The 21,897-nt window shown below is 31.3% G+C and overlaps 1 protein-coding gene across 1 annotated transcript; it reads left to right on the top strand.

Moving 5' to 3' along the window:
* Positions 1-12,712: 12,712 nt before the first annotated feature.
* LOC148311961 (uncharacterized) lies at positions 12,713-20,330 on the top strand. Its single transcript, XM_088278314.1, has 4 exons — positions 12,713-12,782; positions 15,503-15,999; positions 18,016-18,219; positions 20,064-20,330. Exons 1-4 carry the CDS (start codon positions 12,713-12,715, stop codon positions 20,328-20,330), a joined length of 1,038 nt encoding a protein of 345 aa, XP_088134440.1.
* Positions 20,331-21,897: the final 1,567 nt, after the last annotated feature.

Below are 21,897 nucleotides of genomic sequence, written 5' to 3'. Positions count from 1 at the left end.
TTATTTACATGTATGTGAAATATTAACTGCATTATTTTACGTACTTTATTAATTTTACATCGCACAAATATTTTATTTCTTTATTTTAAATTCATTTGCATTTCACAATATATTAAAATAAATAATATAATAAAACCCTTATCCGCACCCCAATGGTGCATAGGACACTGTGTCATATAAACGCAGTGTTATCTTGATCGTTTACACATGAAGGAAGGGTGATCAGCCCTCCGCTTCAGGTACCAGTCCATGGTAATATTGAATAAATATTACAGTGAAAAAATCACTTAAATTTATTTTACCCCCCTGGGAAATCGAACCTGGGACCTCCAGAACGGTAGCTGAGCGTGCTGACCATTACACTACGGAGGCGGACAAAGTAAATTGTAAATTTTAAACCAATATTTTTTTAGTCAATAAATTGAGTAATCAAAATTTGCACATGAGTCTGAAAAATACACAAATCGCTCACTCCTTTCGAGAACGTCATAAATCAAAAAACTTGATTTTTCAGGAGAACGTTTTTAAAGTTGAAAAATATAACACACTGTTTTAAAAATAAATATCAAGCCACTTATTGAACTTTTTACTGTAATGGTCTTTTTAGGTAAAACTTGAAGGTTTTTTTTTCATTTGAAAAATATTTAATATGTTAAAAAAAATAATTACTCAATATCTTTTCTTCGAAATGCAAAAACAACATTTTCTGCCCTGTAGCGGGTAAATATTAAGTTAAAAATATGCCTCTTTTGCTGGGATATAGTACATTTTCTTCCAAAAACATACACACCTGAAAATTTACGATTTTTGTATTTATGACGTTATTGAAAGGAGTGAGCGAAGTGTTAATATTTTACATGGGATCTCCTGGAGCTCCTGGGTTCGATTCCCAGGGGGGTCAAATAAATATAAGTGATTTTTTCACTATAATATTTATTCAATACTACCCTGGACTGGTACCTGAAGCGGAGGGCTGATCACCTTTCCTTCATGTGCAAACGATGATGATAACACTGCGTTTATATGATGCAGTGCCCTATGCACCATTGGGGTGCGGATAAGGGTTTTATATATTTTATATAAAATTTACAATATTTGCTTGTGTACTCTCTTATTACGATATAATTAAGAATAAATCGATGATTTTTCAAAACTATTAATGTTTCATTCATAAGCATTTGAGAGATCAATCGTAAAATAAAATGAAAAACCATACCTCTTTGGATAAACTGAAAAAAGTCGGATAATTGTAGTTCTATGTAAACAGCAGAAATCTTATAGTCTGATTCAATTGTCGCCGGACCCATTCGGATAGTCCAAAATTAGGATTAAGATTTTTTTTTGTAAAAAGGGTCTATTTCAAGCAGTTTTTGTTTACAACATTTTGTGTGTGTCCAAATACTTGTTCACAAAATCTGGATTATCTCCAATTACAGGAGTTATTTTCATATTATTTTTTGACATCTCATCAAAGATGAAGAAGAATATGGAAGTCTGGACATTTACGGGGCTAACGACCGTCATAGGCTGGTAATGACGCCACTGACCAGCCTATGACGGTCGTAAGCCCCGTAAATGCTCAGACTTCCATATTCTTCTTCATCTTTGATGAGATGTCAAAAAATAATATGAAAATAACTCCGGTAATTGGAGATAATCCAGATTTTGTGAACAAGTATTTGGACACACTCAAAATGTTGTAAATAAATTATCTGGTCAAATTATAAGCTTAATAATAAAAATGAAAATGGTACTTTCTGGCGTTTCTCATGTGTGTGATTATAATCCGGGATTCGGATCTCACATACTAATATAAGAGTTTCTGCTTAGTAAAAAGCTTCTTTACATCTCACCAATAGATGTCTCTAGTGAAGTTTTAGTGATTCATGAACAAGGTTTCTAAATTGGTTCATATATATAGAACTTCCAAGAATTTCAGTAGTGTGGTTGTCAATAATGGGTAGAATTGGTGAATGTTACACGTGTGTAAAGTGATCACTTAAACCAGCCTATGACGGTCGTAAGCCCCGTTAATGCCCAGACTTCCATATTCTTCTTCATCTTTGATGAGATGTCAAAAAATAATAGTTTTTGTATGTTTGCGAAAAATGGGAGAAAAAGAATATTTTTAAAGAAAAAGAACTTTTAATTAATTAAATGACACGGCAACATTTTACATGTTTAGCCTACGTATTGTACTAATAAACAGTACTTGTAACTACTTACAAGTACTGTTTATTAGTACAATATGTACTTGCCGTACTGTTAATGAAAGTTATTACTGACACCTCGGTCAAAGTAAGCTGTTTGACAAAATCAGTATTTTGCGAATCACAGTACGTTTCCTGAAATTCTAAAAGCGATTCAGATATTCGGAGTTCTACTGTAGGTTTATATTATATAAAAGGCAAAGCCTATGAACTAATAGTTTACATGATATCTAGAAGTTAAGTAGGTATCCATATCCCTTCCGTATGTGAGCATAACTGCCTCCAGGCTCTTCTATCGGTAAGGATCAGGACCGTCGAAGCGCTGTTCAAAGCTGCCTTAGATACGGACAATTACTCGAAAATAATAGTCGACGTCAGAGGGACCTGACATGACACGCACAAAGAAGAAAAATTGTTTTCGATGACGTCATTTTTCTTCGTTCAGATAATCACTAAGCTAGTTATTTAAATTTCATATTTTAAAAGAAAACATTCATGTTTGACCCAATACTTCAAGCCAAAATAACCACAAACACTTACAAGCCACTATCTCTCTTGTTACTTAAAAAAGCTTCTAAACATAATGATTACACAGCATAATTTTATTATATGCATAATCATGGACACGCTAATCAGAGCTTACCCAATAATTGCATTCGTTGTTACGCTTTTAATTATTTAATAACATCCACATAATGTGTTACGTAGGCTTTGTTCCTTTTGTAGTTTATGCACATATTCATACTTTTTAAATAGCTAAAAATACCAATACTTACTGAACCGTACAGTAATAATAGGAATGTAAGATATTAGCGAAAATAAAAGTTGATATATCCATTTTAAATGAAGTGAAATTTTGAACATAATTTGTAATTGAAACGTAACGTTTTGTATAATAATAATGATTGACATTAAATTTGTCATGCATGTGTATCAAAAAACTACTCGTCGTGCCGCATCGGATGAAAGAAATTATTCGCAAAAAATATAAATATCGATAAATATGATCATGCATCAGAATTGATTATATTCTTATAATTCAACGCGTCATGCAAAGAGGAAGTTGAATTTTTGTGATATTAAATGATATAAATTGTTTTCCTAAACTACATAAGGAGATATTTTTGCCTAAATGTTGAATATCATTTAAATATATTTATGTTAATAACGTCTTACCTGAATTTGTTTGATAAAATAGAAAAAAGTTCGTACTTGGATATTACACGTAAAAACGGCATAATGTTGTTTTCATTTCAGAAAACATAATGTTATCATATTTTAGAAGCTTTTGATGCTATGAAATTGTGTTGTGAAACCGAAAACAATATTTTCAATTTAATAAAAAAAATACTTTGCTAATACCATTTTTTCATAAAATCTATTATGACACGTGTTTCAATGTATTAAGCGTCATCATCAAATACTGAATTCGATGTTTGATAATGATGCTGAATAATATTCGAAGTAGGTAAATAATCCGTAATATTTTGTAGTAAAATTGACAAATTCATTCATTTTAAAAATCAAAGAATATTTCATTTATAAAATTAAATTAAAATAACACAAATCGTACCAAATAAAGTTTTTTCACAGTTTGACATCCGATTAAAGATGAAGAATTTGGAAGTCTGGGTATTTACACGGCTAACTGCCTGTCAAATCTTCATATGACCCGTTTATAAAACCCGTCATAGTTAGATTCCATATTCATCTTCATCCGTGTTAAGATGTCAAAATGTAAAAATAATTCTTGTTATAAGTGGAGAAACCCTGATTTGTAAACAAGTATTCGAACACACTAGAAATGTTAAGAAAAGTCATTTTAAATTAATTTTATTCAGAATTTTTTTTTCAAGATTATTTTTTTAAGTAAAAACATTTAAATTTAATTTACTCCAAATTCAACTGCTATATAATTTGAACAATGTATTTATATAAAAATATAAATTTTAAACTAGCTTTACTCGGCCAGGCGTTGCTATGGCTCAGTCTGATTAATTGAAAAAAAAAGAAAATAGAATGTACATATGTTTGTCCACCTCCGTAGTGTTATGGTCAGCACGCTCGGCTACCGTTCTGGAGGTCCCGGGTTCGATTCCCAAGGTGGGTAAAATAAATATAAGTGATTTTTTCACTGTCATATTTATTCAATATTACACTGGACTGGTACCTGAAGCGGAGGGCTGATCACCTTTCCTTCATGTGTAAACGATCAAGATAACACTGCGTTTATATGACGCAGTGCCCTATGCACCATTGGGGTGCGGATAAGGGTTTTATTATTTATTATTATGTATTTAAAATCTGTATAATTTCACAATGAATTTAATAATCTATATCAATAAAACACAAAGCAATCTAGAATATTTGGAATTTCTATTAAATGACGATTATTACAATATTTAATAATTATGAAAAGCCTTTTATCCTACCATTTTTACGTTATTACGTTAAATTGCAAAGTTATTTAATGAAACTTAATTCGATAAATCTATTTGAAATTTAATGTCCCAATTTTTTATCGTGAACTTTCGCAAAGTAGACCGCGGAATTCAATACTATGTCTTTAGTATGGTAAGTGAGAGCAGTTGAGGTTTCCTCATCAAAAAACACGTGGATTTGACAAATAACAATAATAGCGTTATTTGTATATGTTTAAACCTTTTTGTAAAAAAGTAGTTGTATTCATGTATGTGTCGGTAGTAAAATTGGTTGATACGAATTTTATACTGCTAAACGCCTAATAGAATTTCATAATCTTGTGGTTGATTTTTTAACCTTACCATTGATAAATATGAGTATATAAATATTGAAAGTGAGTTATAGTATAATGTAATGTCCATGTGCTAAGATACTTTTTTTATGGTATTCTTAATAGCACTCAATTTTATTTAAATCAACAATATTTATTTTATTTATTTTATCGGGCACTGGATTATTCACCCTACGAATGAGATGTCAATGAATAATCTTGTATCCGATATAAAAAAAATATTAAATTTTTTGATAATGAAGTAGTAAAAACACAATAAAAGCACCTAAAAAAATATTTCAGCATGTCTCCTAAACAATATATGTGAAATAATTCGTACTGAATCTCACCCATGTTCAAAAGGAATAATCTCTTTAAATACTTCACTAATTCTTCAACTGATGGTGCAATAATCAGCCTTACTTCACAAATGTATCGAAAACCATACCAGTATGCGGAAGGATCTAACTAAGACTATTGCATATATGGTATACAGGTTTTAAGAATTAATAGAATATGGATGTTCAATAATGGTCAGAATGGTGAACATAACACAATTGTATAAAGTGATCGCTTTAGCTAGCCAAATGCCAGGTCGTAAACCCTGGGATGCTCAGACTTCCTTATTCTATCACAATTATAAAGGTATGAATGATATATTATTCATATCAAGTTGAGACATTCTTAAAAAAAATTGGCAGTATTCGAATTCACGTTGATTAACATATTAATATGTCAAAAAATCAACCCTCAAAGTTGTTTCAAGAATTGTCCAAAAATAATTATTAAATTGACAACAAAAAGACAGACGGACATAAAATGCACTCCCCAAACGTCACTACTCATAAATTTTTATTTGTTTTTATGATGTTTTGAAGCTTTCATGAAGTATAACAATATGTTCATCTTATCTTGGTCAGGAAATACGTTTTCCAATTTAATTATTTGGAGGTTTGACAGGTCGTAAGCTTGATTTCCATATTCTTCTACACCTTTGTTGAGATGTCAAAATTTGAAAATAATACGTAATCAAATATGATTTGTGTCATTTTCGCTAAATTTTATCAACAAAATATTATATTGACTGTTGAAATAACATAATTTTTCCATTTTTCTACAAAAAGTTTTACATTAAGGGTGTAGTTTCAAATATACAAAGTCAGTACGTAACTTGAGTTGTCTGTCCACACCATTTATTAGAATATATATTATTTATTGGAATTCGGCGAATATTTTTTTTTTAATTTTTATTTTAATTCTTTACCTTTCAATAACTCTTTTCTTTTCAAATCCAGATGAAAATTATGTCAAAATTTGGAAATAATACATAATCAAATATGATTTGTGTCATTTACATTAAATTTTATCAACAAAATATATATTGACTGTTAAAAAAACAAAATTTGTCCATTTTTCTACAAAACGTTTCACATTAAGAGTGAAGTCTCAAATATACAAAGTCAGTACGTGACTTGTGTTGTCTGTGCACACTATTTGGCAAATAAATATTTTTTATATATTTTTTTGAAACACCCAACTTTTCAATGACTCTTTTCTTTTCAAAACCAGATGAAGTAAAACTTATTTATTCGATACAAAGAAAAATGCAATTACATCGTATGTGTTACCTGGGTGTGAAGAAAATTAAGTTGCGGGCTATTCAGGTTTGTTTTATTCAATTAATTTACCTAATAAAATTACGGATTTTCATGTTATGAACCACAGTATTATGCGGGGAGTAAAAGTAATAACGGTTAGATAAGCATTTGAATTTTCTACAGTTTATATTTTTCTTGTTTCTAAATAACTGGGCAAATAAAATAAATGCCGACTTTTTCACGGCTTGCCAAATTCCATGAAAGTGTTTTTCGTTGAGAAATAAATATATACTTTGATTCCGGATACCTCTACCGTACTTCCGCTGAAAATTCAAGCAATTATTAATAATACATATTTCTAAAAACGATACAAAGTATTAATCATATTTTTTAAAAAAACCTAAAAATTGTGTGCTGTGCTGAAATACGAATAATTTAAAGTGGACAAGTATTATTTTATGTCATATAATATAAAAGTAAGCAATTTACATCAGAACAATATTATTTCGTTAATTGATTCGGCATCCAATGATCAGTTTTAGTAATATCTTTTGATTTTTAACTTGAATTTCACTTCGAATTCCATTTAAACACGTATTTCGATGCATTTCGCATAAAATACGATGTTTGAAAATGATGCAAAATACAGAGAAACACGTGTCATAATAGATTTTAAGACATTGTGCTATTTACCATGTGAAAAATTTATTAAAAAATACATGTTTTTATTTTGTTACTTCGACGGAAGTAAAATGACATTTCTCGCTTAGAAGTGAATTATTTTTTTACATAGATTTAGATTAATATCTCAACATACTCGTGCATTGTTAAAGTTGTCTATTGAGGTTGAAAAATTGAAGTCTTAGCATTTACAGGGCTTTACAGCCTATCAAATACCTGAAAAATGTCTGACGATATCTTTTCAGATCACTCATAGTTTTTTTTCTTCTTACTGGCTCCATCCCAACTTATTGTCTTCTCGTCAACTCTCCTCGTCTTCAGGTTGTAGGTTCTTCTATCCTGAACAACATCACCTAGGTCATGCTTTCGAATCATGTTATTTTTCTGTAGCATCCATGAAGATTCTATATGTTCATATGTACTATGTACTTACATGAATTCTTACATTTCATTTAATTCGAAATCCTCAAATTGAATAAGTAAAGCCCAACCAATTTACTACCATTCCACGTCACTCTAAAAACGTCTCAATGAAATCATTTTAAATTTTTACCTCCATTATTTCTATAGATTACATTGCAAAGGAAAAACAATGTATTTATATCTCGGCTGCATTCTGTTCTAGCTTTGTCAAATGCGTTTAATCCGAATCGAACATGACACCTCAACAGACCGTGACAGCTGAATGGTGCCAGCCTAAATATCGGTCAAAATAAGGTCGGGTTTACATTGAGGCAGTAACTGTCTTCAAACACAAGGCAAATCAGTGCTGACTAGGTATTGCTATCGTGTAAATTGATTTCATGTCAGTACAGTGCTGTCGCCTCAGTGCTGACGTCAATATTCCCAGTGTATATTATTTATTGATTCTGCATTATTTTTGTAGAATGAAATATCGATTTTTTTATTTAAACACATGTATAATACCATTTATTGAGCTTTTTTCCAACAATCTTAATGTATATCTACTTCTTTATAAACACTCGTTTCCTTCATAAAATAAAACTAGAACATTCTCTTTAACCACTTTTTATTAGTACTTTTCTCCATCTGGTTTCAAAAGAACCTTGCCATTTTGAAGGATAAACATGTACTATTTATCCTTGAAGATGACAAGGTTCTTGTAGAAATCAGTAAAAAAAATTAGTAAAAAGAAATTGGTTAAAAACGAAGTTTTTAATTTAATTATGTAATTTTTATAAAATGTGCCAGTATCTGCGAAAAATTTTCAAAAAGCTTGTTTCTTTTAAGATAAAGTTATATCTTCTAACATATTCGGAAAATCATCTAATATTGGATGTAAAACATTTTTCAACAAATAATTGACTTGTATGGAACTCCGTTTTATACAATTCATTTTTATTTATTGATTTGGCGTTTAATTTGTACCTATATCACCCATTAGCTACTGTTGTATCCCATGAATTATTGCTGCACATGTTAAAACTGTCACATAGAATTGTATTGCTACATAAGGATCGTTAGTCCATTTGATCTTCACATCCGCTTGAAATTGCCATAACTAGGTGAAACAATTGTCACAATATTAATTTTTATGTGTTTTTGTTAACAAAATAAAACGTAGTAGACTTAAAAAATCTGTGTTTGATTTAAAAATTAATACATAAATTAATTCATTTTTCCTCACTCTCTTTGATAGTCTATAGATACCGTGAAATAAAACCCTCAACTGATGACTACGAGTAAATAGTGTAAATCAGCTCTTGGCGTCAGTACTAACGTCATTAACTTACTCAATGTAAACCCACCTTAATACACAGATCTTTAAAGACCAAGAGAATATTAAAGCGTGATTCGAAATGAGTCTCAATCCCATAGAACTGTTCCGCTTGCCACCTTTTTTACTTCCTCTTTAAAATGATCAAAGAATTGCCACAAAAAGGTCTAATCACTCAGCACGATGTATTTTTAAACATTTTACAGAATTATTAACTGTTGGATTCTGTAAGAAAATGAATGTCGAAATGCAATGATATCCTAAAGGAGAAAATGCTGCATGTATAAAAGATAAGCTTATTTTCTTGTTCTATTATACTTAAATGCAATCTCAATTTAATGATAACAATGGTTAAATTATTACATATAAATTCTTTTAAAATTGTCATGAAAGGGTGACAAAATCTAAATGGATTTCAGTAATTTTGTACTGGCATTTTTTGGTGGAACTGCATTTTATATAATAAAACAACAAATGTGTAGTTTTTTCCACATTCATTTTATTTGACCAGTGATAGGGTTTTGTCGTTACTGACATCATCAGAATGGTTACTGGACTTGACGAAACCCGATCATTGATCAAACAAAATATAAGTGGAATAAAACTATACTTGTATAATTGTTGCTTCATCATATAAAATGCAAATGGATTGTAATTATCATAAACATTTTTTTTTAGAAATATGATAGAAAAATACATTATTTTGTAAAACAATCTGATGGACAAATGTTGCTAGTTCTGTCAATTTGTGCAATTTTAAACCGTTGACAAGCTATCACCTACAATACTTGTGTGAAGAAAAAACCATAGAGCCTTTACTAAAATTATCACATAATACGATAAAGCACCTCAAACTTCACAAATTAAAATTAACGCACTTGATGAAATCGTCCATAGAACTACAAGATCCAAAACTTGAAATACATCAAACAAAACCTAACATATACACAACTTTGATTGCTAAATATGCAATTTTACAAGTTTTACAACCTGCTTATATTATGCAAAAAGTAATTTAATAACAAAAAAAAATTATACAAATATAATAAAGAGTTATTCATCAATGGGTTAGTGAATGGAGGTGGGTAGATTTGAAATAGATGGCATCATTTGACCTTGTCATATTTGATTGCATATATCTTTAAACAATTTTATTTCGTATACTTTTATAAATTGTTGTAATAAAATTTGGCTTTGGTACGAGAAAACTCGTAAAGTAAAAGTAAAATATTGAAGATTATAAGTTGTAATTATGTGTATGATAAAAAATAAAATAATCAAAATTAACTTCATTGTAACAATAATTAAAGAAAACACTTCGTTTTTTACCACTTGAGTTTAATTATAGACTACATGTTTCAGAAGCTAAACTTCCATCATTCAGGTCTGTATAATAACTGTAAATAAAACTTCATTGTACTTAAAACTCACCACTGGAGTATGATTTTAAGTAAAAATATTCAGACTTTTAACAAATAAATTAATTATATAAACTACAAATGTACTTCAAAACCCTTCACTACTGGAGTATGATTTTTAATCAAAATAATCAGACTTTTAACAAACAAATAAATTAAATAAACTACACATGTACTTAAAACCCCCCCTTACCACTGGAGTATGATTTATAAAAATAATCAGACTTTTAACAAACAAATAAATTAAATAAACTACACATGTACTTAAAACCCCCCCTTACCACTGGAGTATGATTTATAAAAATAATCAGACTTTTAACAAACAAATAAATTAAATAAACTACACATGTACTTAAAACCCCCCCTTACCACTGGAGTATGATTTATAAAAATAATCAGACTTTTAACAAACAAATAAATTAAATAAACTACACATGTACTTAAAACCCCCCCTAACCACTGGAGTATGATTTATAAAAATAATCAGACTTTTAACAAACAAATAAATTAAATAAACTACAGATGTACTTAAAACCCCCCCTTACCACTGGAGTATGATTTATAAAAATAATCAGACTTTTAACAAACAAATAAATTAAATAAACTACACATGTACTTAAAACCCCCCCTTACCACTGGAGTATGATTTATAAAAATAATCAGACTTTTCACATACCAAACGTTTACTCGTAATTTTTAATTTTCGAAAAGATTTAAAGGCTGATATTCCTATCTTACATTGAACCCAAGATCTCGTGGAAAGAGGGTCAAATACACAGAAGTCTAGTGATCGATTCAAATTTATTACTAAGATTTTTTTTTTAAATAAAACGATAACATAACCTCTTCAGCTATATATTTTACTTGCTTAACCTACCTGAAACCTCCACGTTAAATACCTGATTTCTATTTTTTATCGTCAGTATAATTGTGTTTAGATTTTATAGAGAACTCCGAAAAAAACAGACGCCAGAAAAACTTTCTCAGTATTTTCAATCATTGCAATCAGATAAATAATCTAATAAAATTGATCGTTCTTCAGATGCAAAAACGAAAAATAGTGCATCAAACGTGATTTTATCAATCAAAGCTTATTGGTTAAGTGAATTGTGCAATTTATATATTAAATGGTAAAATCAAACAATGATAATAAATAAATGAATTGTGCAACTAAAGTCGTGTTTCGAAAAGTGCATATAATATTAATTGTTCCTATTCAAATGTATTGTATTACTTAGAAAGTAATTGGTCGGGGAAATTAATTAAAGATGTTTATGATGTGGACAGTAGAAAGAAATAAGACCCAAATATTTTATTGCTGACTTGTTGTTGAGATAAATGAGTTGTTAAGATGAGAATGTGAAAGTCTGTGCATATAAACCCTTTGAATGCGTTAAGCAAAAAATAAAAGTTGATTTGAAAAGGGCAAATTTTCCATAAAAAATTAAGTATTCTATAAAATTCCTTTATTTCCTTTTATTTGATTAAGCTATGTCCGTGGCTTGTAAAATCCATGGACTATAGTCCATGGCTTTTACAAGTCATGAACTATAGTCGATTTACGCGTCCAAACGAGAAAAAAATTCGGGTGACTTCAGTCGATTTAGGCGTCCAAATGGTTAAGGGCCAACTACCTTATAGCTGATATGAGAGATTTACCTTACTACCCTTAAATTATAAGTATATCGCTTAAATTTTCAAATATTCCTATTCGTTCATAACATGAAAGTAAATTTAAAATTTAGGTAACCAACTAACCATCACGCCGTTTCACCGCAGAGGTAGGCGGAGAGAATAGAACGCCACACCAATCTGTCTTTGCAAACAATCTTTGCCTTTTTTACATTCATGCATTTCCTCATACATTCCGACTTGTATCCTGACCACTTTCTAGTATTTCAAATACTTGATCATGCCAAAATTTTCTCCATCTCCTTAACTCCAATATCCAACTTCACTCGCCTCATAAATTTGTTTCACTGTTCTTTTGATTCATTCATTATAATTTGTTTAATATGTTCGAACTAGATCAATCTGAGAAAAACAAGTTTTTGTGTTAATAAAACAAGCAGTAAACTATGAAAAGAAAAAATAAAAACATGTTATTTGCTTAGAATAAAGTTTGGCAATTTTAAAAATGAAGATGTTAGTTTTTTTTACATAGACACCGACCATTATGAAGATTTAGACATTTACTATAAAATTTGACACCACGTGGATTTTTTTCAATTTCACCACTGCAAAAAAACGTATCGAGAAAAAAACATTATCTGTATCTTAGCAATACAAATAAATAGGCATAATTCAAAATTTAAATGTATCACTGTGCTAACAGTTCGTTCCAACAAGCTACCGACGCAGGCTACTGTAAGCTCACTCACACAGGTAACCGGTAGTCAATGAATGACCAACACAAAGAAAAGCGTAGTGATAGTCCAACGAAATTGGCCGAAGAAATTTAGTGGGGGCGATATTGCCGATTGGAGGGTAGAAGTCTCGCTTTTCATATAAATACTCAAGTCACAAACAGAATTGCATCTTGTTTCCTCCGTCAGTCGAAGGTATCGAGTGCCTTCAGTGTTTAACCAATAGTGAACATTTTGGAAGGTTGAGATATTTTATAACAATATAATAAAGATTAAAAGTGATTGCTTGCAAATCGAGTGATATAAATTCATTTTCTGATTAAAATATAACATTTTCCTTTGAAAATTAGTCTGAATAAAATCGATTTAATATAAATGTGTGCGTTTATTTTCAATATAATAATATTTAAATATTTTTTATCGTTTTAGCTTGAAACCGTCATCATGAAGTTGTTCATTGTAGCTCTCGTATGTTTAAGTAAGTATTTATTTATTTATTTTTGGAAAACTTTATTAGTTAAAAATAAACGTTTCATAAATAAAAATTCACAATAATAGCAACGAGTGTATGTCGTGAATAAAATGTGATTAAAATATATATCAAAAAGAAATTCAAATGTGTCGAATGTTTTGTTATATTTTCAGTCATATATCAAAATTCAAGAAATAATTTTTAAAACCCATATACTTACTAAACATTTTAATGAACATTTTTGAAAATCATATTCATATTTAAATCATATTCATTAAAATCATATTTCTTATAGGAAAATAAATATTCCTATAAGAAATTGAATAATCTTGATAATGAAAATATTTGTATTATATATTTTGAGTCACGCTTTTAAATAAAAATATTACAGCAATGTTATATTGAAATTTGAGAAACAATTATATAAAACCTAGTGAGTTATGAAACGATTATTCTAAAACTGTCATTATCAGTTTTTACAATATATTCACGATATACATGTATCGTGTAGTTTTTTTTTTTTAGCTTACTTTATTTCACTGATTTCCTATTCTTATATATTTTTTTACTGTCACGTCAGACGTTCAATAAAGTAAAATATTAATAAATGTGTCACACATTGATAATGGTCAGAATGTTGAGAAATATTAAAAGTTATCACTTAAACTAGCCAATGACTATTTTAGATGTCCAAATTCATCTTCGTTAAACACATATTATTAATCACGACAAAGATTATTCTAGGGTTAAATCTAGTATTTATGTAGGAAGATTAATAAAAAAATTCTATTAATTATATTAAAAATTATATTAATAATTATAGGAGTTGTTTTCAGTATATTTTTTTGGTATCTCAACATAGATGAAGAAGAAAAATAATAATAATAAAACTTTACTATAAAGTCAAAAAAATATATTTTCGCAGATACTTTGTGGCACATTTTATAAACTTTAACCACTTTTTAATGGTACACTTTTTCCAACCGGTTTCAACAAGAAACTTATCAGCATCAGGGTTTATGTGTAATTCTAAAACATTGAAATACTCATAGTTAGGTTATAGATAATGACCCTTCCCTTACGATACCAAAAACTTCCATGCACTCCGTACACCATATGAAAATGTGATTTAAAATATGTGATTTAAAAAACGGGAAAAAAATATATTACTCTCTAAAAAGCAGTTTTTATGTAATAATGATTAATTGGTGAAATTCAATCAAATAATGTGTATCATTTTACGAATATCTTCATTAAATCATGCCACTTAATTAACTTTAACAAGTCAATTCCAATACCACTTAGTGCAAAGTCATGCAATCATTATGCATTTTCTGGTACTTACAAGTTGGCATTGCTCTAATGAGTTTCCGATGATTCTTCAAAAAAATAAATTTCTTTTCTTACAATCATATAACACGACGATTAAAGCGGCGAAGAATAATGTAACCAATTACTTTTAAAATAGTAATTAAAAATTACTGTCCAATAAGGCGATATAAATTTTACATGAAAAAATTAAATCGTTTTTCACATTTTTTTTATATCTTACCAGCAAAAGATTATTCGGAAATAATTTTTCCTAACCTTTTGCATTTATATAAATATTGAATTAAAAGTATTAATTAACGTTTAAAGTAAATCATTAATTGATTCAGTGGTTATTTTGTGGTTATATACATCCTTTTTTAATTTAAATTTCACTTGGTAATTACCACTTTTTTTTTAATCGGTCGTGAGTCGTGTTTTGATGCATTCTGCATCATTTTCATTACAGTGTTTGAAAATTATGTGGAATGCATCAAAACAAATATCAAAATGGATTTTAAGAACAAGTGAAATTTTTTTTTTTTTTTTTTTAATATTCGAATAATCTTGCCGTTCGAGCATTTTTGCCCTTAATTTTCATTCACGTAGTACATGAATTTATAGTCACTTTAAACATAAAGAGTAAACCCACTCACAAGTAGGAATAGGCTATAAAACTTATAAAGTTGGTGCTTTAGTATAAACATGATAAGCTGTGTTGCAAAAGCCGTAGCTATTTAAGAGTCACTTGGACATCAGGTAATTCAAAATCATTACAAAATATTCCAACAAAAAATACCAAATTATTTTACGAAAACTATTCATGATTTTAATATTCAAATGTTTTTCAGTAAATACCACTACAATTTTTTTACCGGCAGCAGCTCAATATTTTCTAGAAAAAATAAATAAAAATGACAATTTTTCTTATTTGTAATATTTTTGCGTGTTCCTCAAAGATGTGGTGGCGTTCGCCAAACCTCCCCCAAAGAGATCCAGCTCAAGCGGGAGCTCAAAGGTAGCGCAGACCAAAGACAATGACTATGAATACGAGTTCGGATCCCCCGTGGCACAAGCGTCTATCAACCACTTCGACTCCTTCATCCACTCCACGGGAGGAGGCAACGTCGGCGGAGGAAAGAAGGGCTACAGTGCTGGAAGTGGACTAAGGTCCATAGCCCAGGGCTCTGCGGACCAAGCCAACACGGCCGTGGCCAACCAGCACGCGGCTGCCAAGCAAGCGGCCTACGTGGCCAAGAACACCTTGGCTCAGTCGGCTGCCCAGGCGTCCGCCACCGCGCAGGCCGCTCTTGCTGGAAAGCAGGTCATCCTCAGCGGGTTGGAGCAGCAAGTTAGAGACGCCAAGGTCGGTCTGGATGGAGAGACTATGCAACTTCAGTCAGCTCAGCGAGCAGCAAACGCGGCCCAGCAATCTGCCCAGCAGGCAGCTCACCAGGTAATCCTTTTTTTGTTTTTCAATATTTTTTTCACAAAAGCAATTGAAATGGTATAGGCACAAAGAACGCAGCTAACCCGATCATATCGTGAACCAGGCAATCTCAATGGATCTTCCTCAAAAGGCATCTAGCTAGAGGAAAACCTAGGATGCTACAGAAATATAACATGATTTGAAGCATGACCTAGGTGACGACATATCGTCGGACTTCTATCATCTGGATCTGAGGATGAGGAGAGGTGACTCTAACAGTCCACAATGACGATAAGTTGAGATGAAGCCAAAAAGAATAAGAAGACATTGAAACGCATTAAACAAAACCTTACATATCATAAGAAATCCTTCTGAGCAAAGCACATGAATCGCCATTAACAGATTATATAAAAACGTGCATAGAATAGATCCTAAACACAGAAACACATCCAACAAAATCTAATTCATGCCTCTTTTGGTCAGAAAAACTTTGATTATTTGCAATAAATTTGTACATCCTGCTTTGATTACCCTTAAAAGAATTGAATATCGAAACTTAGTATTAAAAATCTATTCCTAAAAAAATATGTAGGTGGGTATATCTGAAATATATCGCATCATTTGGCCTTGTTATATTTCATTGTATGTAATTAACCAAAAAATCAAATATAAAAAAAGAATTATCAAATGTACCATAGGCACAAGAAATCCCAGTGAGGGCACATTTTGTAAAATGTTATTAGTATATACATATGTGTGTGATGAAAAATAATTTAAAAGTAATGCTAAAATATCCATAACGGTTTCAGCAATTTGATAATTATTATGCTTAAGGCCTCTTCAACATATCACATGGTAATCAATCATATAATTTTACTATATTTAAATCTCTGCACCATCTTCACGCTTTTATAACCCTAGAATATAACGCTTCAATAAACTTCACGCTTCACATATAATATTCATATCGAGTTACGTAAAAATAAGTCTATAAAAGCTAATTTGAATTAAAAATTTGCGCTTTTTTTACGAACTTACCTAACATAGAAACTAGGAATGCTATCACCTTCTCATGGTTTTATTACTGAAACCCTTAACAGCCATTACAGATTATGCATAATTTATTACGCGGTTATTTTAACACCAGGAAGAAAGATCATGTAATGCGTTTAACATCTAACAAAATCTTGCGGCTTGTTCCGCTTTCGCTTACTACAGATATTTATTTTGCATGACTAGTTTCATGGAAATCAAACCGTGACTCCTTGAAATCTTAATCAATCCATTTTCTAATCGGTTGTCAGTTATCGGTTATAACCATCGTCGGTCAAATAATAATTCGTTTGTTTTGAACGGAATTGATTACCGACCAATTAATTGTGATTCAAATTGTTTTGAAAAAAGTGGATTGTAATATTCCAGCGCTATTTTTAATTATACATTTTCATAAAATCATACAAAAATATCCTCACATCATTTCATATATTTTGAGTAAAATTTGGATAAAACATCTACCACAAAACATGCACTTGGTCATTCATTCACACTTATCATAAAATATATTCATTTCACGTGCTTTGCAATCAGTATCTGCTTTTGCTTTGAACAAAAACTTGCTTCCTTATTCACTCTTGACTTTGAAATAAATGTAAGTTATTTATCACTGTAATATTTCTTTCGTATTACCCTGGACTGCTATATGAAGCCCTGGATTGTCCTTGCTTTTTTGCAGTAAATGATCAAATTAACATTGCATTAGTATGATGCAGTGCCCTATACACCATTGGGTGTGTATAAAGGTTAGTAGTAAATGTGCAAGATTAATCACCTTGCATTGATGATGTTACAATCAAGGTAACACTGCGTCAATAAGACACAGTGCCCTTTGCGCAATTGGATGCGGATGAGGATTACATGAAAAGATGAAGGTTTATTTTACATCTGTGTCTCTTCCATTCTTCTTTGCTTTTTACGGTTGGATGAAGTGTGTTATTTGACTAGGGCTTAGCGCTAGGATGTACAACTCATTTTTCTCATTGCCAGGTGAACGTGATCCAAGCCGCCTTGAACGCCGCCCAGGCTACCCAGGAGAACGCCCAGCAGGCCGCCAGTGAAGCCGCCGGAGAGCTCGCCGCCCAACAGGCTATGGTGGGAGCTGCCAAGCAAAGGTTGGCCACCCTGACAGAACAACTCCACGGAGCCAGAATCGACTTCGATGCCACACAGGCTGCTGCCCTGAACGCACAGGTAAAAAACTAACAGAAAAAATAGCCTTAGCTAACCTATCAAGTGAAGCAAAAGCAAATGATGAGAAGTTCCTGATTGGCTCACACTAGATTATATCTCTTGTTCCCAACACAGATTAAAACATAATATATTTTTTTAGTTAGAAAAAGCAAAAATCCACTCAACGATCTATAAACTTTGTAACCATAATCAGCAAGGTAAATAATAAATGCAATTCCCATCTTCAATAAAAAATAAAAGTCATACCATACTTTAAAAAATGCATCTGAATCAATCGATTGCAATATATTCCTCTTCTATGCGCGCCATTTCAGGTCATCACTTAAGAATAATTGTCCTTGTCTTGTGCAACTCAAAACAGCTTCTCAACGGTTCTGATCCCCGTAAAATCTTGTATATTGTAGATCTATTTTCTGTCCACACCGATTTAACATTTCTTCGTAATGTAACCTTTCCTAATATTCCTTTTCTTCTTACCACTGTGCATTTTATTGCATTTATAGTGCTGTTTTGGATAAATATAATAGAATATATTTTTTTAAATATGTATGACGATATGAAATTTAAAAAATTGACAGGCGAAGTTTACTCAACTGCGAAACTAGCGTAGTGGGTTTGATTCCCGCGAATTGTAAAATAAATTCGTGTTTGTGATGTATTAATCACATTTACCTATAGACTAGGCTCTAAAATAGGGACTTTTTGTTTTAAAAGAGATAGATGAGTTATTAACATAATAAGATATGTGAAAGTTTGAGCTTAGTTGGGCCAACTATCTATAATTATCTGGTTTATGTCATTCATCTTCCAATCAAATCTATAAATATCTAATGATAATAATAAAAAATACTCTTATTTCGGTGTTGAAATCGATCACAAATTCTCAATGCTCAAATAACCTAACGATTCAATTTAATTTAAAAATAATGCGGTAATCAATTAGTTCGTTAAACCATGACTCGCCCGATATAATAATGGTGATAAAAAACCATTTTCACACTCAATTTGTAAGACAAAGAAGTTTACAGTCAAAAATATGAAATTATTGAGGCGAGTAAAAATCGTCTGTTTGACATCTTAAATAATAGAAAAAGCAATGAAATAAAATTCACTGTAATATTTATTAAAAGAGAATAAAAAATATTTCAACTAGATGATCGTGGAAATCGGCAATTGTTGTAAGAAGTCTTTACTTCAATTCATAACTTTGAAGTAAAATTTTCAGTTTCTCTCAATATTTAAAATTCATCAGATTAAACATGGTCTTATGTAATATTTTTGATATTTTAATAACATTGGTGACAGCGAAAGCTTAGTTATATTTGAAAGCTAAGTACAAAACGGAGTCCTGGTAGTAAGTCAAGTATGACCGTCAAACATGGAGTTCGCAAAAGAAGGAATAAAGTAGACTAGTGAATGCAGCTGAAACGGATATGCGGCAAAACGATGTATGATAATATTCGAATGGTGAAATAAGGAATAATGCAAAGCTGAAATAAGCAGTATCAATGAAATTTGTAAAAGTGTGTTGAGATGGTTATGACTTGTGAAACATGACATGATCAAGTATGTCGAATACTTGAAATCGGTCAGGTTAGGAGTCGGAATAATCGGCGGATATATATGAGGAGATGCATGAATATGAAAGAGGTGAAGAATATTAGCAAAGACAGAGTGGTGTGGCGTTGGATAGTTAGTTGATTTTCTCATTTAAATTTATTCCACCGTATTCCTGGATCTGATACAGAAGCATCTAGGCTTCCTGACAGCCCCTTTTTTGCCAAGCATTTTTTTTTATCAACTAATAGTTGAGTTGGCTAAAATGTATCTTTTGTCTTCTGCAGCTCTCCGCCCAACAAGCGCAGTCCAACGCCGCCGAGGCCGCCGCTAAGGCAGCCGCCGCCGCCGCCGCCGTGGATGCCGCCCAGGCCGCCAAGGGGGCGGGCCATGCTGGCTCCGGCGCGGGCGGCTCTGGGCACGGCGGCTCCGGCTACGGAGGCAACGGGGGCGGATCCGGCCACCACGCGCCCCAGTACGACGATTACAGCGCTCTGGCCGGTGATGACGGTCGAGAGTACGGATACAAGCTTCAGACGAGCTTCCACTATTGATCACCTAGGAATGAACTAGGTCTAAGCTTCAACGAGCATGATAATCCATTAGAGGTTTCCTATTAGTTTGTGGACAGTTGAGGATACAATCTTCAAACCAGCTTCCAATTTGATCATCTATCAAATAACTAGGTCTTAGTTTCAACTCAAAACGCTACTGTTGTAGATGCAATCTTCAAACTAGCTTCCACTATTGATCTCTAAGATCTTAGTTTCAACCAGACTCAAAACGCAACCGTTGCGGATGCAATTTTTAAACTAGCTTCCACTGATATAAGAAAGAACTAACTCTAAGTTTCATGATCAACCACACTTAAAAGGCGGCAGTTAAGTATGTAACCTTTAACGAGCTTCCACTATTGAACTTGGTCCACTATTGAACTTCCAATATTGAAGTTTTAACGAGCATGGTTATTCATTAAATGTTTCCTATTAGTTTGCAGACAATTTCAAAACGGAACCAACCACACTCAAACCGCGACAGATTGCATCAGAGCACGTAAAATATGTCACCGATATTATTTTTACTCTCGTTGAAAAAGTCGCCGCGAATTATTACAAAACTGTATAAAACACAATAATTTTCGTACGACTTTCGCAGAAATGAGATTATAAGCCCGCTAGCAATTTAACGCCAGATAAATCAATTGGCTATATAGAAATTAGACCAGTTTTTAAGGAATAATTTTTGTGTGCAACTGTCACTCGATCGCATGATGTAACTAACTGTGATCTTGTTCCGCATGCCCAAACTAAACGAATCAGGAAACTTGAACGGATGTCGAAACATTGCTCTTATTAAAATATTTTTATTGTTAAGTATTGTTTAAGAGTTTTTTGTTAACAATCTATCCTGTTATCAGCCATCTGATGCGTTATAAAACAATTGTTATAAAAAGAGGAATACTTGTTCCTCAAATTTACAGACTTTGGAACCAAATTATTTTTACAAAATGCAATTTCTAGCATTTTGATGTTATTGCTAAGATTTTTATTTTCTTTCTTTATGGCTCTGTTGACTCGAATTATTTTTCGTAAAATAAAAAATATGCCATAATATTTTTATATAATGTATTATCTTAGTTTTTCAGCAATTTCAGCACATTTTATTGTTATTTCGGTGTATAAAAATTTTGGTATTGCAACTTTTCTAACTCTGTGATTGTTGATTGTTTATGTTGAATTATATGCTGAAATTGTGAATTCTAATGAAAATTCTTTTTTTATTAAAATGTTTTCCAAAATACGATTTCTTTTATTTTCTATTGTTGGCCCAATTATTGAGTTGTAATTTTTAGTACGAACATTACACATACTACTATCCAAAATCATGAACACGTAAAAATATAATAAGAACAACATGTTCACGTAAATAAATATAGGTTTACTATAAAAATATAAACATTAGCTTCGGATAAACTACGAATGTATTTTTAAAATAAAAGATATTCTTATTCTTCTTCTTCCTGGCTCCCAACTTATCGTCTTTGTAGACTGTTGGGGTCCGCTCTCCTCATTCTCAAGTTGTAGGTCCTTCTGTAATGGAAGATGTCCATAAACCATGCAT

Source organism: Brachycentrus maculatus, unplaced genomic scaffold (genome assembly GCF_059751285.1).
Source record: "Brachycentrus maculatus isolate JH-2025_06_01 unplaced genomic scaffold, ASM5975128v1 h1tg000055l, whole genome shotgun sequence".
NCBI classification, from domain to species: Eukaryota; Metazoa; Arthropoda; class Insecta; order Trichoptera; family Brachycentridae; genus Brachycentrus; species Brachycentrus maculatus.
Note: the sequence above shows the minus strand (reverse complement) of the source record. Positions and strands in the feature narration are given on the sequence as shown.